Source organism: Gopherus evgoodei, chromosome 10 (genome assembly GCF_007399415.2).
Source record: "Gopherus evgoodei ecotype Sinaloan lineage chromosome 10, rGopEvg1_v1.p, whole genome shotgun sequence".
Classification (NCBI taxonomy): domain Eukaryota; kingdom Metazoa; phylum Chordata; order Testudines; family Testudinidae; genus Gopherus; species Gopherus evgoodei.
Genome location: NC_044331.1, coordinates 53,014,255 through 53,032,801, shown reverse-complemented (window position 1 = coordinate 53,032,801; position 18,547 = coordinate 53,014,255). Strand labels below are relative to the sequence as shown.

The window sequence follows — 18,547 nt, the reverse complement described above, 5'->3', positions numbered from 1 at the left end:
CCCATCTGAAATGGTGCCCCTGCAGGCATGGAATTTGTTGTCCCCCCAGCCATGCGCAGCTCCATTGGCCTGACTGGAGATGCCCTCCAAAATATAGAAGTCAAACTACCTCTACGGTTATTAGCTAGTACTGAGAACTGTGGGAAGACTGCAAATACTTCGCGTTCATCGTATAGTGTGCAGGTGAACACTTCTGTGCAAGCAGGTCCCTATGCACAGAGTGGGCCATGTCGAGGTAATTTACAGAGGGAGGTCACTGGAACAGTCTTCAAAGTTGCTATACTAATGTGACTGCTTGAGGGACAATTCTTGTATTTGTTTATTCTGGGAACATTTACAGAGACTGCTTTGCTTTACTGAGTTGTTACACTGGTCTGACACCCCGTCAGCATGGATGGCGGCCTAATGTGCATCCACCCTTCCCCACAAACCCTGTAGGAAGGGAAAGACAGGCAGGCATCAGGCTGGGTAAGTTGCCTTTCCCTTCCTGTTGGCATGGAGCTGAGCAGTTAGCAGGCATGTGGGGAAGGAGACCCTGTGAGCCTCACAGGATGAAGAAATAGCATCTCAGCCCATCCCAGTAGCTGACCAAAACAAAGGGTAATAAATCAGCTGACGTGGGGGCTAAGTCAATGACGTGCACATCTGAATGGCTAATTCTAACTGGCTGCAGCAGCCAACATGATGCACAGCCACCATGACTCACAGAAACACATGGGGTTCATGAGCGTCCAGCAGCTGGGCTCTCCACCTCCGGCCTCCCCTCCTCCAGTTCCACCTACAACAACCCACTCCCAGGGCCCAGCAGATCAGATTCCTCCTGCAGTTCTTCCTAACATTGCCTCTGATCCTGGCAGATGGGGACTCCTTCCCCAGCCCTGCCTTAGTTCCCCGTATCACATGGATTTGCTTGCCTTCCTCAGTCCTCTCCATATAACAGAGCTAGCATTCCTCACGGCCAGACTCCCATTTGTTGCTGCAGCAGCTCTCTCCAGCCTCCTGCTCCCCACAGTAACCTGACTCCTCCAACTCCTTGTCAGGGTCTTTAGCAAGCATGAGAGGCAACTAGTTGCTGGGATGCCTCTGCAGCTCCAAGGCTGGGCCCAAGATTTTAAACAATAAATTGCCTGCAAGCCTTTTACTTGATGCTGCCTGTTAACAAAGTTTACAGCTGAAGGTTCTTACAATTTTATTTGCACATAATGTACATCCAATAAAAACCACACTATACTGTATCAAAATTAAAAAACAGACATTCTTATGCTACAAAAATATAAACATTGGTTTGAGGAGCTTGGCTTCTTTTTTTACGAAGTGAGGCCATCATCGATTCACAACTCCCAAGGCTGGAAAGAATCAGCACATCTCTGAAGATTAAATAAATAGAAGTCAATTCTCTAGGATCCAAGACTTCCCTGTTGCAGACTTACAAAGGACCTGGAAGCAGTCCAGTTTGGAAACTAGATTATGCAGCAAGGTGTGGTTAGGTGAGGAATGAGTACAAGGCGCTGAAGGTGTCCAATGGTCACTGCAACATAAATATGGTGTCTCCTTTTTAAAAAAAGAGAGGGGGGCGCAGTGGAAACACAATTGTCCAAGCCCAGGCCACATGGCAACTTGACAGGAGTTCTAGTACCACTTGCAGTTCTCAGAAAATGGAGCTGACAGTATCTTTAACAAAGAGGTCTAGCCCTGCAGATCCCAGCATGCAATGCTCTACCTCAGTCCAAACAGTCAAAACACACCATTGCATCTTGGGACCTGTAGCCTCTGAGGTCCTTATCACTGTATTAAATATAAGATGCCGAAGGACTCCTGGTACCCATCACAAATCTATAGAATAAGAGTGCTTGTAGATTGTATGTAAACAGTATCTCTTCCCTGCATTCTCCACAACACAGCTGTTATCAATAAGTTACCCTTTCAATACAGCAAGTAACATTCTGCACTTCAATAACACCGTCTTCCATTCTGAGCCATTCAAAACCCTTTCCAAAGGCGGGCAGCTCTCATTCCCCTCTTTTACAGGTGAAGCACACAGAAATTAAGGCTCAGACTTTCAAAGCAGCCATTCATTTTGGGTGCCCAACATCAAATACCTGTGGACAATTTCAGAGGTGCTCAATACCCAGTACCATCAACTGAAGTCACTGGGCTCTGCAGGTGCTCGGTACTTGCTGAAAATCAAGCCCTAAGTGTCAACTGTTAGGCACACAACAAGTGAAGCATCCAAAATTTGAGTCCTCTTGCCAAAGACCATAGAGTGAGCCAGGAACAGAAGCGAGGTCTCCTGAACTACCCACTAGACAATGCTGCCACCACAACACTCCCTGCCCCTCAATCTGTAAAATCTCAAACTGAATAAACAGACTGAAAAACTGCTGGGGTCCCAAAGACAAACCTGAACATCTGGCTGTTCTCACTGCTTTATACATCAGGGCAAAGTGAGTTGTTTCCTGCTAGTGTGGTGGGTTAGGCAGGTGTGTTTCTATTCTAGGAGAGAACAATTCAGGGGGATTTGACCTGCTTCCTTCCACGGCCAGCACTGCCTACGTCACTCTTACCATTCAGGCAGGACCTTATGTTCCAACACTGATGCACTCAGCGAGGAGCTTGGAAGTAGCACCCTCTGTCAGGCACTTGGAAGAAGCTCAACCTCTAGAAGCAGCAGTTAGAAGCAAGGCTGAAATCAAACCTATTAGAAAGGAGGAAGGCAAGTGGGGAGGACAAGAGGAGAGAAAACAACTGAAGAGGAAAAGGCAGAGGACAGATAAAAGAAAGTGGAGTGGAAGGGGAAAAGATGACAGAAAAGGCAAAAGGAAACTGATGGCTAAAGAACTAGGAAAACAGAGGGACCATATTAGCTGTATGCCGAAGCTTCAGCAGTACTAGTATTGGCCTTGGTGTCCTAGAGATCCAGCAGGCACTTTCAGCAGAGAGTGGGGTGGATGGTACTGAAAGCATGCGGGGTCTCTGCACCTCTAAAGCAGCGTGACTGGGAACAGATGCGTCTCTCACAGTTCCAAGCCATTCAAGCACATTGGGGAGCAATGTTCTAACTGACTGAAAAGTCAGCAGCATAAGCACATGTACAGCAGATTCTACTGGGGCCGGGAGAATGTTTAGTAGCAAAACTGAGGAGCAATTCTTGAAGAAGCTCTGACACGGGAACAATGGGGAGAGTTTTAGAGCCTGCAGTGGGGAAGTGTGAATGCACCAAGGCAGCAGGGAAGGGAGAGGAGGATCCAGTCAGTATCGTTTGCATCCCTTTTTCTTGCCCCCGCGTTGCTGCTGCTTCTCTTTCCGTGCCCCGGCCGTGGTAAAGGTGATACAGTGAGCATCCAAAAAGTCCAGCAATTTCCCCAGTGCAATCTTAATGCCATTCTGCTTCAGCTCTGCCTGCAGCCCGGTCAGCTCAAAGGGCTGGTAAAGGAGGATCTTCCGGTGCAGGACTGGATTTGAATGGATGTAGCGTCTCACTGCCTCCAGCTTATCTGCCTCCCGAGCTGCAGCCTGAGATGCTGGGATCCCCTCATCCTCTTCGGATGTAAGGGCACCTGTCTCAAACTCATTGGAAGAAGAGCTGAAAATGAGAGAGAGGAGAGATCAATGAAATGCCCTATTACCAAGGAAATGATCACGGACTGACAGGGAACATGGTGGAGTTATTGATTAAATACCCTTGTGTGGCTCACCCTAGTGCTATGAATTCTCTGACATTTTAGGTCTCATGAAAACAACTGTCTGACGGGACAGACAGTGTGGGCATGTGTTGAGCAAACTTCCATTCTCAGCTCTGCCAATGCCCCACCCACTTTATTGGCAGCATCTCCTGCTATTCCAGTCTTGGGCCTCTCATACATGTGCTGGTGCGCCTCAATCCTGACCAGCACTGCCTGCTTCTATTCTACTCTTGGATTCCCTATGTACAGCTCTGTTATTGCACCTCCTGTGACCAGCAGAGACCCCGGCTATTCCAGTTCTGGGCATTTACCAAGCTCAGAATACCAGATATGCCAAACTACGGTTTTGTGATCTGACAAGAGATCACTAGGAATTAGACTGAAACCCCCACAAAAAAGATATGTGGGTGAGCTATGCCCGGGACAAAGGGCAGGGCTTCTCTACTTTGAGGGAGAGCGGAGGTGTCTCCCCTCCTTGACCAGACCCACACCAGTAAATGAGGTTTTCCCTGCTGTTTCAGTCCCTTACCTCTGTGACCCAAAGGAGTTGTCACTTCCAGCCACTGAAGAAGCCGCAGACTCTTGAGATGCTGAGAGCACCTCTCCATCAGCACTGCCCACCAGAGAACCTTTAACTGGAGATGTAGCTGGAGACAAAACATCTCCCTTTAGCCCTCTGGCTCCTCCTGGGTGGCTGTTAGTTTCAGCTGTTTTCTTAGTCCTCAGACAGCCTGTTGTAGAGGGGCCCGCTGAGCTGTCAGCATCACCACTGCCCAGAACTGGCAGGGAAGGGACCGAAACCCCCAGCTTTTGCGTGCACCCTACACTGGAGGCTTTGGAACTCTCTTCTCTCAGTTCAATCGAGTCTGCTTGGGGTTGGCTGGGGTACTTGGCAGTGGCTTTCTGTAGGGGTGGTTGGGAGGATGGGATCTCATCCTCCGAGTCAGAGGACATGATCTGATGAGTATACTGGAATATCTCCTTCAGCTTTAACACCATCTGCCGTTTTGGGAGAGGACGGACTCCAAATCTAAAATACAAAGGTGGCACTTCAGTTAAGCAATATGGTAAGTTTAGGCTGATGTGGTGATGCCCCATCTTTGTGGCGTCGCAGCATGGGTGGAAGAATTTAAGGCTCCAGTCCCACATGAAGTCTGCAGTCCAGCAATCACTACTAACTGGGTCTCAAGCAACATTTACTGGAATGCCATCAAATGTTTCTCTCTTGCTGCAAAGGGGTTTCTCTGTCAAGCTACTTCCCTGCAGGTACCTGCACATTAAGAAACTGGCCTTGTTCTCCAAAGTGCTCAGGCAGGCAACACTAACCTGTTCAGTTCCTTCTTCAGCTCTGGGGTCTCCATGATGGAGTAAGCTGGTACTGGTGTTATGGGAACTCTAGGGGGCTGGTTTCTCTCATGACACATAGGGTCTGCAGCAAAATGAAATTATTACAATGAGAATAAATATATCGACATGGAGGGACCTGGGACTGGCTGATGATTTCTAGTCTTTGTGAGAGATACTACAAGGGCACATACTAGTAATATCTAGAGCATCATTTTCCCACAAAGGATCTCACAGCCCTTTACCAACTATCTCATGTTCATTTTAGACAGAGCTGTGAAAACTTTGGATGGGGGGTTGGGTGGACTCAAGTCAGCCTTTTATTGTTTTGTTTTTACTCACTTTAACTAAGAAAACAGTTTAATTTAAAAGAAATGACAAGTTTTGGACCCAAAGTCCCTATGCTGTAAGGACAGGCACCTTTTGCCAGTGAAGAAAAAGGCTGTGTTCTTGAACTTTGTAAAGGGGCCACTGCTGGTATGAGCCATGCCTGTAGCACAGGAGGGTGAAATTCAGAGGAGAGGAGCTGTTGTTCCAGAGGTAAACGAATGGGTCTTAACTCTCTGGAGAGCCAAGTTAGAACACTGTGCTGGGTCTAAAGCAAAATTAGTTTGTTGGCCACTTCCAAAACCCTTACTGTGAAACTATCACCCAAAGTGGCGTAATTAATTAACACTATGAAATCTTGGATAGAAGGAGCTGTATCAGTCTACAGAGATTTAAAAACTGTAATCAAATAAGCTCTCCAGCTCTGCAGAGAGGTAAGTGTCAGGTCAAATGTATCGATATTTAAGCTGAAGCACAGAGATGTTAAGTTACTGCCCAAATCATACAGTGAGTCAGTGTCAGAGATGAGAAAAGCCCAACCTCCCACTCATATCACTAGGTCACACTATTTCCCTCTTCGTAGGTCAAGATTTGAGCGTATTACGAGAGCCTCTGGGAAGGGGTCCAGAACTGGGGCTGCAGGTCAGGACTGAAGGGCACTGTCTGAGCTTTAAAGGAAATCTTGCATGACGTCCATCTGCAGCCTGCCTAGTGCTTGCCAGCGCTATAAGTCTCCCAATTTGCTTGCCACATTCATATACGTAAAAAAAAAAGACAACTGCAACTGTTCTTCTGACAAAGTAGCTGGTCTGAAGGCCTCATGTGCTGTTAACAGAAAGGTCACACATAGTGTTTGAATAGTAAGGATCATACTGATACCAAACCATACCCACAGCAGCCAAGCATCCAGTAGGATTTAGATTAAAAAAAAACACACTTGTATTGTGATCTTGATATTGTTCACTGCAGAAACCTCCCTGGGGAATGGGACTCATGAAACAAACAATGTGAATGAAACACAAAAACACTGTATTCCAATAACACTTAGTGCCAAGCAGAATCCTCTACCTAGCAACTAGGAACTGTGAAGCTAACGCTACCTCTCTGGCCCCTGGCCTTGAAAATCATGTCAGACCAGCAGGTGAACCACCCCAACACAACAAGGTGAACTACAGACAGAGTGACCAGTTCAAATGAACACAGCACAATCCCTTGCAGTCATTCTGGGATGCATACAAGTACTTACCAGGAGTCTTTAGGGGCTGGGTATTTTGGGCAGCTGCTGCAGCTGACACCCTCTGTGTGAGAGGAAGAATCTCTGGGAGTTCATCTTCATCCCAATCATCCCAGACTTTAGAGTTCAGAAAACTTAGCTTATTGCTCACTGAAGAATTTTTCTCAACAGGACTCCCTTCATGACAAACCAAGGTCTTTCTACTGTCAACAGGATTTCCTCTAAGAGGAGTGCTACCTGCAATTTCCAGGGCTCTGATTGGACTCTTCCATTGGTCGTGATGAGAGCCACTTTTTCCGCGGATGGGACTGCTGGTATTTGCACAGTCCAACCTCTCAAGCACCCTGTTGTTATCTTTGATTGGTGATAGACGTTCGACACTCCAGCAGTCGTCATCGACTGGGATTGGTGGTTCATCACCGAGCAGGAAGCTGCTACTCGAAGGGAGTGGAGCCATCTCCTTTTCCTCCTCACTGTCCTCTACCTCAACCACACTAATGTCTGTTTTCTTCTCCAGAGACAGCTCACAGCATGGAAGGCCTCGTATGAGTGAAGACGGGTTTTCTGAAGACTTCTCTTTCACACGAACACAGGCAGGCGAGAGTGAAGCTGGAGAAACCTGCAGAGAATCCTTCCAAGACTGACCTAAAGGGCTGCCAGGAGAGGTTTTTTTGCTGACTGATGAGTTCTCTGTAAGCAAATGTTTTTGTGAGGAAGTTGCAAGTAACAGATCTGAAGTTATCTCTGGAATCTTCATAGTTTCCCCAGCTTGTCTGCGGTCACTAATATTTACCAATAAAGCCTTAGTCCTGTGCTTAGATCCTTGACTCCTCAAACAACACATACTTGTTGCCTGGGTCTGTGTGGAGCAGTTCCTGCTTCTGGTAAGAAGAGGTGTGTCTGGCACCAACCATGAGGTGTCCATGCTAGAGCTCTCCTCATGGCTCAGATTCAGTCTGCTATCAATACAGGTCCCAACCTGGTTGTTAAGAGGCATCTCTCCTGACAGCTTTACAGCATTCTCACTCTGCATCTTGTCTTGACTTCCTAGTGACACTTGAAATTGTCTCTGGTGTATTTCAATGTCAGCAACTGAAACAGGCCCAGATTTTGGTACCTCGTGCTCTTGCTCCACTTTCTTATAGTTACAATCCAATCGCCCGGAGATTTCCATTTCCCTCAGGGAAGATTCAGAATCTGATTTCTTCTTCATTTGTTCTAACTCCATTTCTTCATCAGAATCCAGCAAAAGAATAACTTCAGCCTCTTGGTTCACATGAGAAGCAGTATTTTGAGTTGTGAGGACCAACGATGAGCAAGTTGGGACATGTTTTTGCTTTTTTAAATCAACATGAGGAGACTTTGCTGGAGAAAGTGTGTTCTTTATGATCTTCTCAAGTCCTGAAGCTTCATTCTGTTCACTGGCTTTTTGGAAGGATGCATCATCAGACTGAAAGAGTCCTTTATTTTTATTTTGCTTTGGTGCTGATATGGGAGACATTTCTGTGGATACTTTGGAAAATGTCCTATTTGATTCTGGAGACATAGGTGATGAACCAACAGCTGGCAAAACCGATGACCAAGGGTTGATAAGAGGACTGCTACACAAATCACTCCTAACTGACAGAAGGTCTTTCTGTGACTGATGGTGAACAGGTGGTTTATTAACCTCAACGTGTGTTTCACCGAAAATCTCTCCTGACTCTTTGTTGTCTTCATTTAGTGGAGAAGGCTCACAATGTTCCCCTTGGGTTGCAGAAAACACGGGATCGTAACTTTTACTGAGGTCAGCACCATTGTGTCGACAACTAGGAAACAGTTTTTCCCAGGCATCATTCTTTTCTTCACCTTGTGAATCCTGAGAGAATCTAGAAACCTTCACAACTTTGGGCATTCTCTGAGAGCCCTCTCTTTCATCAGAGGCTCTACCATGGGAAGCCGCAACATCACCGCATTCACAAGGCTTATCCTGCAAGTGCACAGGAGCGATTCGTGTAACACTCATGCTCTCACTCCTACTTATACCTGGGATTTTCTTTTCTTGCCCAGGCGATTCACAGCTGGATTTTCCCACACAAAAGTTTTCCTTCCATTCTTTAATCTTGCTGCTTGTTGAGGGAGATTCACACACCTCAACCTCTTCATCCTCAGTCGGTCGGTTCACATTTTGGGCCTCCTCTGTTTCACTGTAAGTGCAGCTGCCTGTGCCTTCTTCCACCTCTGCTTCATCTTGAACAATCTTTCGCTGAGTGGCAACAAACTCATAAATTTCCTCCAGTTCCTGCTCATCAACTTTCTCATTGTCTTCCTCTTCCTGGTCTTCAGGTTTCAGCAAAGCTACTTCTTCCTCGTCTTCATCTACCCACATTGACCTCAAGAGCTCCTGGAAGTTCTCAGCTCTGTTCTCACAATTCTCTTCTTCCCCCACAGAGAAAAGTTCATCTCCTGAGTCAACCACAGCATGCTGCTCCTTCTCCCCAGAGCTGTTTCCACATACAGAGATCAGTTCATTCACACCAAACCTGCAATGATACAATGGAAGGTTATTGTTCTCCCTCCACCAGTTGGCTGGGCCACCAGCATCCTCATACCGATTTCCTTACAAGAATCACATGCTTCATTTCCATTACATGCATCAGCTCAAATCTAACTCTATTATTCAGAATCCCCTTTCTCAGCCAATACCCAAAAGCACTAGTCCCACTCCTTAAAGCTTATATTTTAAGGTAAAAGACTTTACATGGCTGGAATTAAAATTCCTGGCACCGCAGACAAAATCAAGAGCAAATCACAGCCCTCCCAAAGAGCAGGATGATCATGTTTACACTTCTTCTGTTTCTGCCTCCATCATGGATTCTTTTGCTAAGGCGGCTCTGATGTCTGAGCAGCCTCTCCCTGAAATGAAGCTAGTAGGCTCAATATAGACCCTCCCAAAGCAGAGAACATTTAATACTCTCAAGAGTCTAAATTTGCCACACTGCAAAAAGGGGCAGAAGGTCAGGTATCAAGGACAGAGCCTCAGTCAAACTGATAGGCTTAGAAAATATACATGATACATACCATCGATCAGACATACAACATCCATGCAAACTCATCAGCCTTGCTGTAGCTACATTGTGACTCCAACCCACAGTCTGTTCTGTTTCTACCTAACTCTCCTGCTGCTCACTAGGCATAAGAACTAGGGCCTGGTTTGTGAATTGCCCTCACAAATTAGATGCAGTTTCCTTAAAGCGACACAATCAATCTGAAATCTACTCAATCAAAAGGTAAGTTTTACACCTTCCCCGAGTCCTTGTGTCCATTTTTGTGGTTTTACAATCATCCTTTTTTTCCTGTTTTTAAAAATCTGTTTCTGTCTCACTACTGTGAAGGAATATACAAACATCAGGGGAAACTGACTGGTTGTTGGTACAGAGGAAAGTACTGTGAATGCACAGAAAATATAGAATATGTTTTTCTTTCACTCTGAGTCATTAGGTGTTACTTGTAAAACTAACAGGTCCACATTTTCAGAGGGAGGGGTGAGTTTTTAAGTTGACAGAATTCCTTGAATCTGTCCATTTTTTTAAGGATTATTCATGAAGAGCACTTAGAGTTACAAAATGACAGTAAAGTTGATACCGCAAGTTAGTGTTACACATAGTATTGATCTTCTCTCAGCAGGTCTTCTGGGGATTAACTGACTATAGTGAGTGAAGTGCTTAGAGAACCTCAGATGAAAGACATACTAATTATTATTACATCACCGCCAGCAGCAACAACAGAGACCTGCTGAGGACACTAGGGGCAGAATGGAATGGCCTGTTCTCCCTCAGGCTATAATGGGCCTGTGTTGATAGGTGTAACTCGGTAGATATACCCAGTGAGAAGATGAGGGGAGTGACACTTCTGTGACAATGGTCACACTGGAAACATACACTGAGAATTAAAAAGTTTGTTGTAGCCACTCAGGCCAGGAATGAAGATGTCAGGCTAGATATGCGCAGGAAAACTGCAAAACACTGAGCACCACTGAACATCTGAACTGAAAAGACTTCACCTAAACCAGTGCAGCCTGGGGGAGTCACCTCTGCAGAAACTTGGCTGTAAATTCCCAGCCTGGGACCCCAAATAAATGTCACCGTGTAAGTGACTAGACAGCAGTGTACACACCTGACAGCAAGAGCTCCCACATCAGAGAGCACCTGGGCAGGGATACTGATATCAGCTGCATAGAGGTACTGCAGAAACGCATGGGCTGCCTCGACCGTCACTTCACTCAGCAACACTCGACAGGTCCGCAAATTCCCATCCTCTTCCACTAAGAAACCTTCACTGTGAACCTGAGAGTGAAAAGAAACAAACAGCCAAAGCAGGGTCATTTGTCAGCAAGAGAAGGGTGCACGGGGATCAGGCCCAGAATGCCCATACCAGGTGAGACCTTTCATCCACTAAATCCTCATTTGGACTCTGGCAGTAGCCAGTACCCAAGGCTTCAGGGGAAAGCTAAAAAGGTCAAATATGGAATGTTCTTTATGGGGGCGGGGGAGTGTTCCTCCTGACCTCTACAGCCATCACCTTACACCCGGAAGTATGATATCTGATCCCTCTGTATAACTGCCACACATCAGTCATAACCTTATCCAGCCCCTTTCTAAATCCAGTACCTTCTACAGCAGTGAACAGCACAGGCTGACTATACGCTGGGTAAAGAAAAGTTTCCTTGGATTGGTTCTAAATTTACCAATAATGGATTGTATTGAGTGACCTCTTGCCTTCCTGTTATGGGACAGCATAGATAGGAGGGACTGATCAGTTTTTCCCATATCCGTTGCAGCCTGAATCATACCCGCTGCACCCGCATGGATCGACCCTGCTCTCATCTCTTGCTTGCATGCTTCCATCCCTATCCACCCACAGCATCCACTGCAGTATCTGAGATTCTCTCTTATGGTACTGAATGTCACCCAAAGGCTACATCTAACACTGGAGAGCTAGGGCTGTGATTCCCAGCTTGTGTAGAAATACTCAAGCTAGCTCTTATTGAGCTAGCATGCTAAAATAGTGGTGTAGCTGAAGCAGCAAGGGCAGCAGTGAGTGGCAGCATGGGCTAGCTGCCCAAGTACAAACCCACCTAGACTTCACAGGCACGTACCCTTGGTCGCTAGCCATGCTGCCACTCACCTCCGCTCCACAATAGCTAGCATAAGTTTGCCTACGCAAGCTGGGAATCAATCCCCCAACTCCAAGTGTAGACATAGCCAAACAGAAAACACAGGCTCCCAGTTGCTTCTGATTCCTCTGTTAACTTCTAGTGGCTCAAGGTCTCTGAAAATGGCAAGACCTGGCTCTAACAACACTCCCCTGGCCAAAAGAGAGACTAAATGGAAAACACCACACTGCAGAAAAAAAAAAAAGATCCACACAAAAGGGATTAAGCATATCATGTAGGGACCGGATCCTATAACCATTACACATACAGGTAGTTCCTATGCATGCAAGTAGTCAATGAGGACTACTCAGGTAAGAAAGGGTTGTAGGGTTGGGCAACGTGTCAGTAATGCTAGGAGTGTAACTAAACTACTGTGCATGGGGCTAAACCATGACCTCAGCCTCCTAACTCCATTTACAAAAGGGTCTCAGGGTGTACAGGTACCTCTGAGTTAACAGCATTTAAGGAAACTCAAAATGTATTCAGATGCTGGTGGTAACTCTTTGTGCTATGACCAGGGTTCAGATCCTAGACTCAGGGCCTGTCGCGTTGTGTTGGCGGGATACTATTGAGGATGTACTGGGGCTGCTCGACTGCACACCCTGCTGGGGAGTGTATGGAGCATTTCACTGTCCTTCATGAGAAGCTCTGTTCAGCACTGTCAGCTCAACAGCAACTGTGGGAGGAGAGGCCTTGTACAGGAAAATGATTTCTACTCTGGGGGAAGGGGTGGAGACAGACCCTCATAAAGGTCACGCACAGGCAGAGCTAGACTCTCCATAGCCTAGTCCCTAGATTTCATTCCCTCTGCACCAGGCTTTAGCACATGCTCCTGACTCTGAAGCAGTACTGCCTGTAGAGACTGGAGCCAATCTCCTAGTTAGGAGGAGAGTACCGCATGGCAGCTGTGCCCAGAGACATCAGCACTACCAAAAGGAAGAGGAAGGCAGCACAGCAAACAAATACAAAAGCAAATACATCCAACCATACTTACGACTTCAGTCAGCTGTGGGCACCGTGCATAAAGCACAAACATATGGGCATAAAGGACTTCCCCACTGTCTACCTGGAACTGGACGTCACTTAGATGGGGGTTGTTGACCATTCCACTGAAATCGGCAGCCAGTGACCTGAGTGAAGACTAGAACAAAGAAGAAAGGAGAGAGAAAAACACTGGTGCAGCTGTAATTCATTTCCCTGACAAAGGCAGAGGGGATAACCCAATTTGTCAGTGCTGCTGTACTCTGGGCCCAGGTTTGGATGGATTTAACTTTCCCCTTTGTGATGGTTCATGTCCTTGATTAAATTTCACTTCTAAGCCAACAATAATGAATTTGAGAAGCAACTAGTATCAAGCTTTCCCTTCGGAGTTACTACCCTGCAGCTGGAGTCATGCTTCTCTGCTGAACTCTGTTACCCTGCCTGTTCTGGCAGATAGGACAGTTTTAGTGAGACTTCAGTTTAACTGGCCTTAAACATATTGGGCCAAATTCTTTGCAGGCGTAGCTGCAAAAAGCTCCACTTACTCCAGCAGAGAATTAGACCCACAGGCTGACTGCAGTGTGAGTAAGCAGTCCTCACTGGGATGTACCCAGCATCTAAGCCAAACTTGGGAGATGAGGCTCGAGCAGACTTCTGAAATTGTTCTGACTGGTACTGCAGCTAGAAACACTGCAAGGTTAGGAGCAAAGTCATGCCATGAGGCGCACCTATCCCCAGCTAGGGTGATCAGACAGCAAGTGTGAAAAATCGGGACGGGGGTGAGGGGGGTAATATGAGCCTATACAAGAAAAAGACTCCAAAATTGGGACTGTCCCTATAAAATCGGGACATCTAGTCACCCTATCCCCAAGCAATGCAACAAGCACATCAACACAGGGCTTTCCCAAGTGACATCAGAATGCTAATCTATAGCACCTCTCTGGTTGCAATGTCTACCTGAAATTATTTTAACTGAATGCATAATAATGGGAAAGGGCGCAGAGGACAGTGGAAGACTCAGGAACTGCTTCATGGGATACAGAGCCTTTTCTTCTCCAGCTCACTGTAGTCTGGCTCACACTGATAATAGCTGAGAAATGTCACCATCTAGCTGGCTGATCCATGGCTTGTGTTCTCACTCCATTTTCCCATGGACAGGTGCATACTGGGATTTTGCTTAAGTGACCTTCGGCGTTCAAAAAATCTTTTTGAAAATCTTACTCACTCGTCATAACCCCTCCCCTACTATTAGCAAAAATAGAGTCCCTAGCCGGCAGGCTGAAGACGGGAGCCATGGAGACTGAATTCCCTCACATGGCTAGTGATGGTGCCCCTGGGTCAGGACTGGGGCACATTGCCAGGGCATCATGGGAGACAAACTTGTCCTGCCACCTCCTGGTCTGTACCTGTTCTGAGGCTAGAGAATTTCAGTACCAATTGAAACCAAACTAGTGCTTTTCACCAGCATGAAATTAAAAGGAAAAGAAAACAGCGTACGGTCCATTTCTCCTTTAGGAGTTTTGGAGCTGCCCCAGATAGTTCGATCTTTAAGACAACTGGATCCATCTAGTCTGATATCTGGCCACCAGACATGACCTAGTCTTTGAAGGAAAGTGAAAATCCTCATCTTGCCAGTTGTAGACTGGAGGGGCTTCCCCCATCCAGCTGGGAAGCAGCTTATACTTGAAGCACTGGTCACAGACCTGGTACATTTTTAACCTTCAGTAGCTTGAGGAACTGCCAATGTTATTCCTCTGCGCGAAATACAGCTCCATCTGGAACAACACAGCTCTAATTTATTTTAGCAGGTTTCTGTATTCTGCAATGGACTGTGGAAATCAACATTTGATTCTACACAGTACATGCTCATGGGTGGCCGACACTACGTAGCACTGAACTATCAGTATACATCTGAACAGTCTTCCTGGATTTGGTAGATGGGCTGGAGAAGGCTTCATGGGTCTGGGCAGCAAAGTGGAGTCATTCTCCAAGGGGAAGACAGGAAGCTAAGTTTGGAAACCAATCAGATACTTCTCGCTGTCTTATTCTTGGCAAGACATTCCCTTACAATGCCATTGAACCAAACACACTGGCGCCACATTCCAGGCAGGGAGCCAAGATTGGCTTTCCTGCTGCAGCTAAAATCATGAATGAGGAAAAGGAAAATGAATTCAAGCTAGAAACCTTCTTCTGGCTGTACATTAGCCTGGGAAAGGTGAGTGGCTGGGTCTCAATCCAGTTCTGAGTGGACAGCTGTTCACATCACAGAATCCAAGCACTGCTCCTGGCAACTTCAACAGCAAGGCCAAGTTCTGCAATGTGACACAGAACTTCCCATAAACCAGAAAAAGTTCCGGTGTGAGACACAAAGGCTGAGCAGTGTGAAGAAGCCTGTGCTCCTCTATCTTTGCTCTAGTTCTGGTCACATAGAGAACTGAATCTTCAAGGATTTTTTGATCGCCCCAAAGGGTCACAATCTGAGACTGGAACTTCTGCTGGAGTTTCTCCAGAGAGAACCTCAGGCTGCAAAGTGGGGCTCCCCTATCCCAACAGATTACATGCCAGAGTTTACCACTGACCCCTAAGAGATTGGATTCCTTTCAGAAGTCTCTTAATACTATCAGTCAAAAACAACAGTCTCCATCCTCAAGGATTCAAAATATATCTAGCCTGAAAATCCACAAGGCGCCATGACATGTGCACCAGATAAATAGAGGATAACAAATTTCTACTACATAAAGTGGATGATCTTGATAACAAAGATAAGAATTAGAAACCTCTACAAAATTATACATATACTGCAAGTGTGGGAACTGGAGTATGATTCTGCAGGGCAAGGTCCCTGCATCTGGGGTTAAATGTGATTAAGTATTACAGGCTTGATGGGAGACCCTCTGGGGATGCATACCACATGGCATTGCACTGCTCACAACGTGGGAGTGCAGAATCTGGCAGGCTGCAGCTCTCAAAGGACACTTTGACCCATCCAGCTATCTTCTTTGAAATTTCACCTATGGACTGAGGGTACCACGGAAAGATTTTCTTGGCGAGTAATAATAGTGCTGAACTCTTACAAAGTGCTTCTCATCCATAGATGTCCCAGCATTCCATCTCATCTGCAAGCTTCTTATCCCAGATGGCGTGAGTTCAGTGTAAATCAGCCTGACTCTGTAGGAACCCATCTCTTTATTTTTATTTATATAACTAGGTGCTGGATAGACAGATAGGAAGACATGGTTTCCTGCCCTGAAATGCTTAGAAACTAAGGGTATGTCTATACTACCAGCCAGATCAGCAGGCAGTGATCAATCCAGTGGGGGTCCATTTATCGCATCTAGTCTAGACTCGATAAATCGACCCCTAAGCGCTCTCCCGTCGACTTCTGTACTCCACCAGGCTGAGAGGCGCAGGCGACGGGGGAACGTCAGCAGTCGACTCACTGCAGTGAAGACACCACCGTGAGTAGATCTCACGGATTCACATAGCTGAAGTTGTGTAACTTAGATCAATCCCCCCCCCCAGTGTAGACCAGGGCTAAGAGCATTACCTCCTGTACACAAGCCACTTGTCTTTACACAAATCACCTGGGTATTTGCCTAATGTTCTCTTAGTTTAGATCTATCCATTTCACTGTATGATAAAGTTCTTCGTCACATACACACGCCTCTTTGTGGGCATTAATGAGACACTGGGTGTGTTGACATCAGCTGCCTTTTCTGATGATCCCTACCACAGAAGGATGGGACCTCAGGGCACCTCTTCCTTTTCTACAGACAGGGATGGAAGGTATTTTGTGCCACTTTCTAGGTATTTCTGCTCTTACATGAATCAATATGCCCCCTTCAACCCCTGAGATACATGGCAATAAAAGTGCAAAAAAATAAGAACTAAACAAGGCTCTGCCCTTACTGTGTGAAGGCTGCTGCTCTGGCACATCTTCACCTTGGATGGAGGGACGAAGCCACTACGTGGAATGTCATTGGCCACTGATTCTCCTCCTCAAGGAAGAAAATACAAATCGAAACTCAAACACAACCTCTGTACGAGACAAGCTGCAAAGTAAACAATCCTAATGGCACCTGTGTTTTGACAGATAGCCCAAACTTGTGACTCCCCCCACTCACATGTGAACTAATCCTGACATGTCAGCCTCCCTCTCTCTTACTTAACAGTGATCCTCTGGGCTGCGCTGCTGCTGTCTGAATCCCATTCAGCTGAGGGCAGCACCCTCTTACCATGGATCCTGAGTGAATCTGAGACTGGGGTTTCAAAGTGTGGTATGCAGAACAACTCAATGGGGAGTGGCAGAAGAAACCTGAAACTGGTACAATTGCATTAGCATCTATTTAGAGCCTTTCATCTCAGAGGGCTCAAACCAAAATACATATATTCATGAGAATTACTTCAATCACTAGCAAAGCGAAGTCCCCTCCAAAATGGATCATGGCTGCAGTTTAACACACCCAGCAGCACTACACAACAGGAAGTGAAGAATACTACACCCAATTGAAAAGGCAGAGAGATGGCACAATTTATTAACTGAGTTCTCCTTTATAAGGACACAGGAAATACATAATATACCCACCCTTGACAAGTGGCCAGATCCTCAGTTTTAAAGGGCCACTGTCAACTTGAAAATCACGTCACCCTCTGAAAAATCTGGCAGTTGTTGTCGTTCTAAGTAAATCCTTAGGGGACTATAACTGTGAGATTAGAGAGAAATAAATATTCTGTTTTCTGATTACACAGAGTTCTTTGTGCATTTGGCAACTCTTGTGCATGGTCAGTCTCTCTATTTTGCTGATGGTTAGTTGCAATTCCTGGCTCATCTTCCAGCATGACATTACTATTGTGCTCTGTTTTGGGAGACGCTTACACACATCATGGCCTTCCCTTGACTCTGGAAGAGTGTGCTACCAGTGACCGCCAAGAGACATGAACAAGGAGCAAGGAGGGGTTTGCATGGAAAGAAAAGGGGGAAGTGAACAGGCCTGGGCCAGATATTTTTAGCATTGCTCTTGGATGTGTCCAAAAGACTCTCCTGGGCATCAGATGAACAGCAGAAAAATGCTGATAGAGTTTTTAAAGGAACTGTAAAAATAAAATTCAGGACATGCTGTTTAAAAAGGACTCCGTCCAAAACAGGATGTATGAAAAATTAGTCAGTCAGTTTAAAAAGTGTCAAGGTGACAGTCTCCCAGGCTGGCACTGCTGCAGAACAATGCCCCATACACAATGCTTGGCACATTCATGATTCTGTGAAAAAAGTGCCACCGACTGAATCACCTTTATTATTTCCTGCAGCCTCTGGTCAAGCCTCTGCTATCCAAGTATTGCCAGGCCCAGTTCTGCTTAGCTGATGTGATTTGATGGGATCAGTTCAAAGGGCTACCAGAACTTACTCAGTGGCTTCACTTCGCTGGTGTGGTCAACATCAATGTTCCACTGCGTGAGAGTAAGTCCTTCCCCAGCCAGCTCCACCAGGTCCTGCAGAGTCTGAACATCCTTCTGGCTGCAAGATAGAAACTGCTGCTCTCCATCAGGGTCTGCCTGGGGATCATCAGTAGTTCTGTTTCCAAGCCTCACAGAAGTGTGATCAAGATGATTGCTGCTGCTCTGTAACTGCTGAGATAGTTGTGGCTGGTCAGATCTCGCTGATGGCAAAATAGTCCCTGACTTATGACAGAAAGATGGACAGACAGAAAGAATTGGTTCCTGTCTTGTGTGTTCATGCAGCTTGGGAATCACTCAGTGGTTGGACTACACCAATGGTTCCCAAACTTT

The 18,547-nt window shown here is 46.2% G+C and overlaps 1 protein-coding gene across 6 annotated transcripts in view; it reads right to left on the bottom strand.

Moving 5' to 3' along the window:
• Positions 1–1,174: 1,174 nt before the first annotated feature.
• SLX4 (SLX4 structure-specific endonuclease subunit) overlaps positions 1,175–18,547 on the bottom strand; it is a 43,621-nt gene continuing 26,248 nt past the window's right edge. For 4 of the 6 annotated variants that reach the window (XM_030577681.1, XM_030577676.1, XM_030577678.1 and 1 more), the window contains 8 exons: positions 18,166–18,439; positions 16,673–16,761; positions 12,777–12,923; positions 10,744–10,913; positions 6,601–9,110; positions 5,010–5,112; positions 4,213–4,713; positions 1,175–3,583 (listed from right to left, as the gene is read on the bottom strand). In XM_030577681.1, coding sequence (XP_030433541.1) covers positions 3,250–3,583; positions 4,213–4,713; positions 5,010–5,112; positions 6,601–9,110; positions 10,744–10,913; positions 12,777–12,923; positions 16,673–16,761; positions 18,166–18,439 — 4,128 coding nt within the window. In that variant the 3' untranslated portion in view covers positions 1,175–3,249. The remainder of the gene's footprint in view (positions 3,584–4,212; positions 4,714–5,009; positions 5,113–6,600; positions 9,111–10,743; positions 10,914–12,776; positions 12,924–16,672; positions 16,762–18,165; positions 18,440–18,547) is intronic. The other 2 variants (XM_030577679.1, XM_030577680.1) reach the window with 2 other exon arrangements.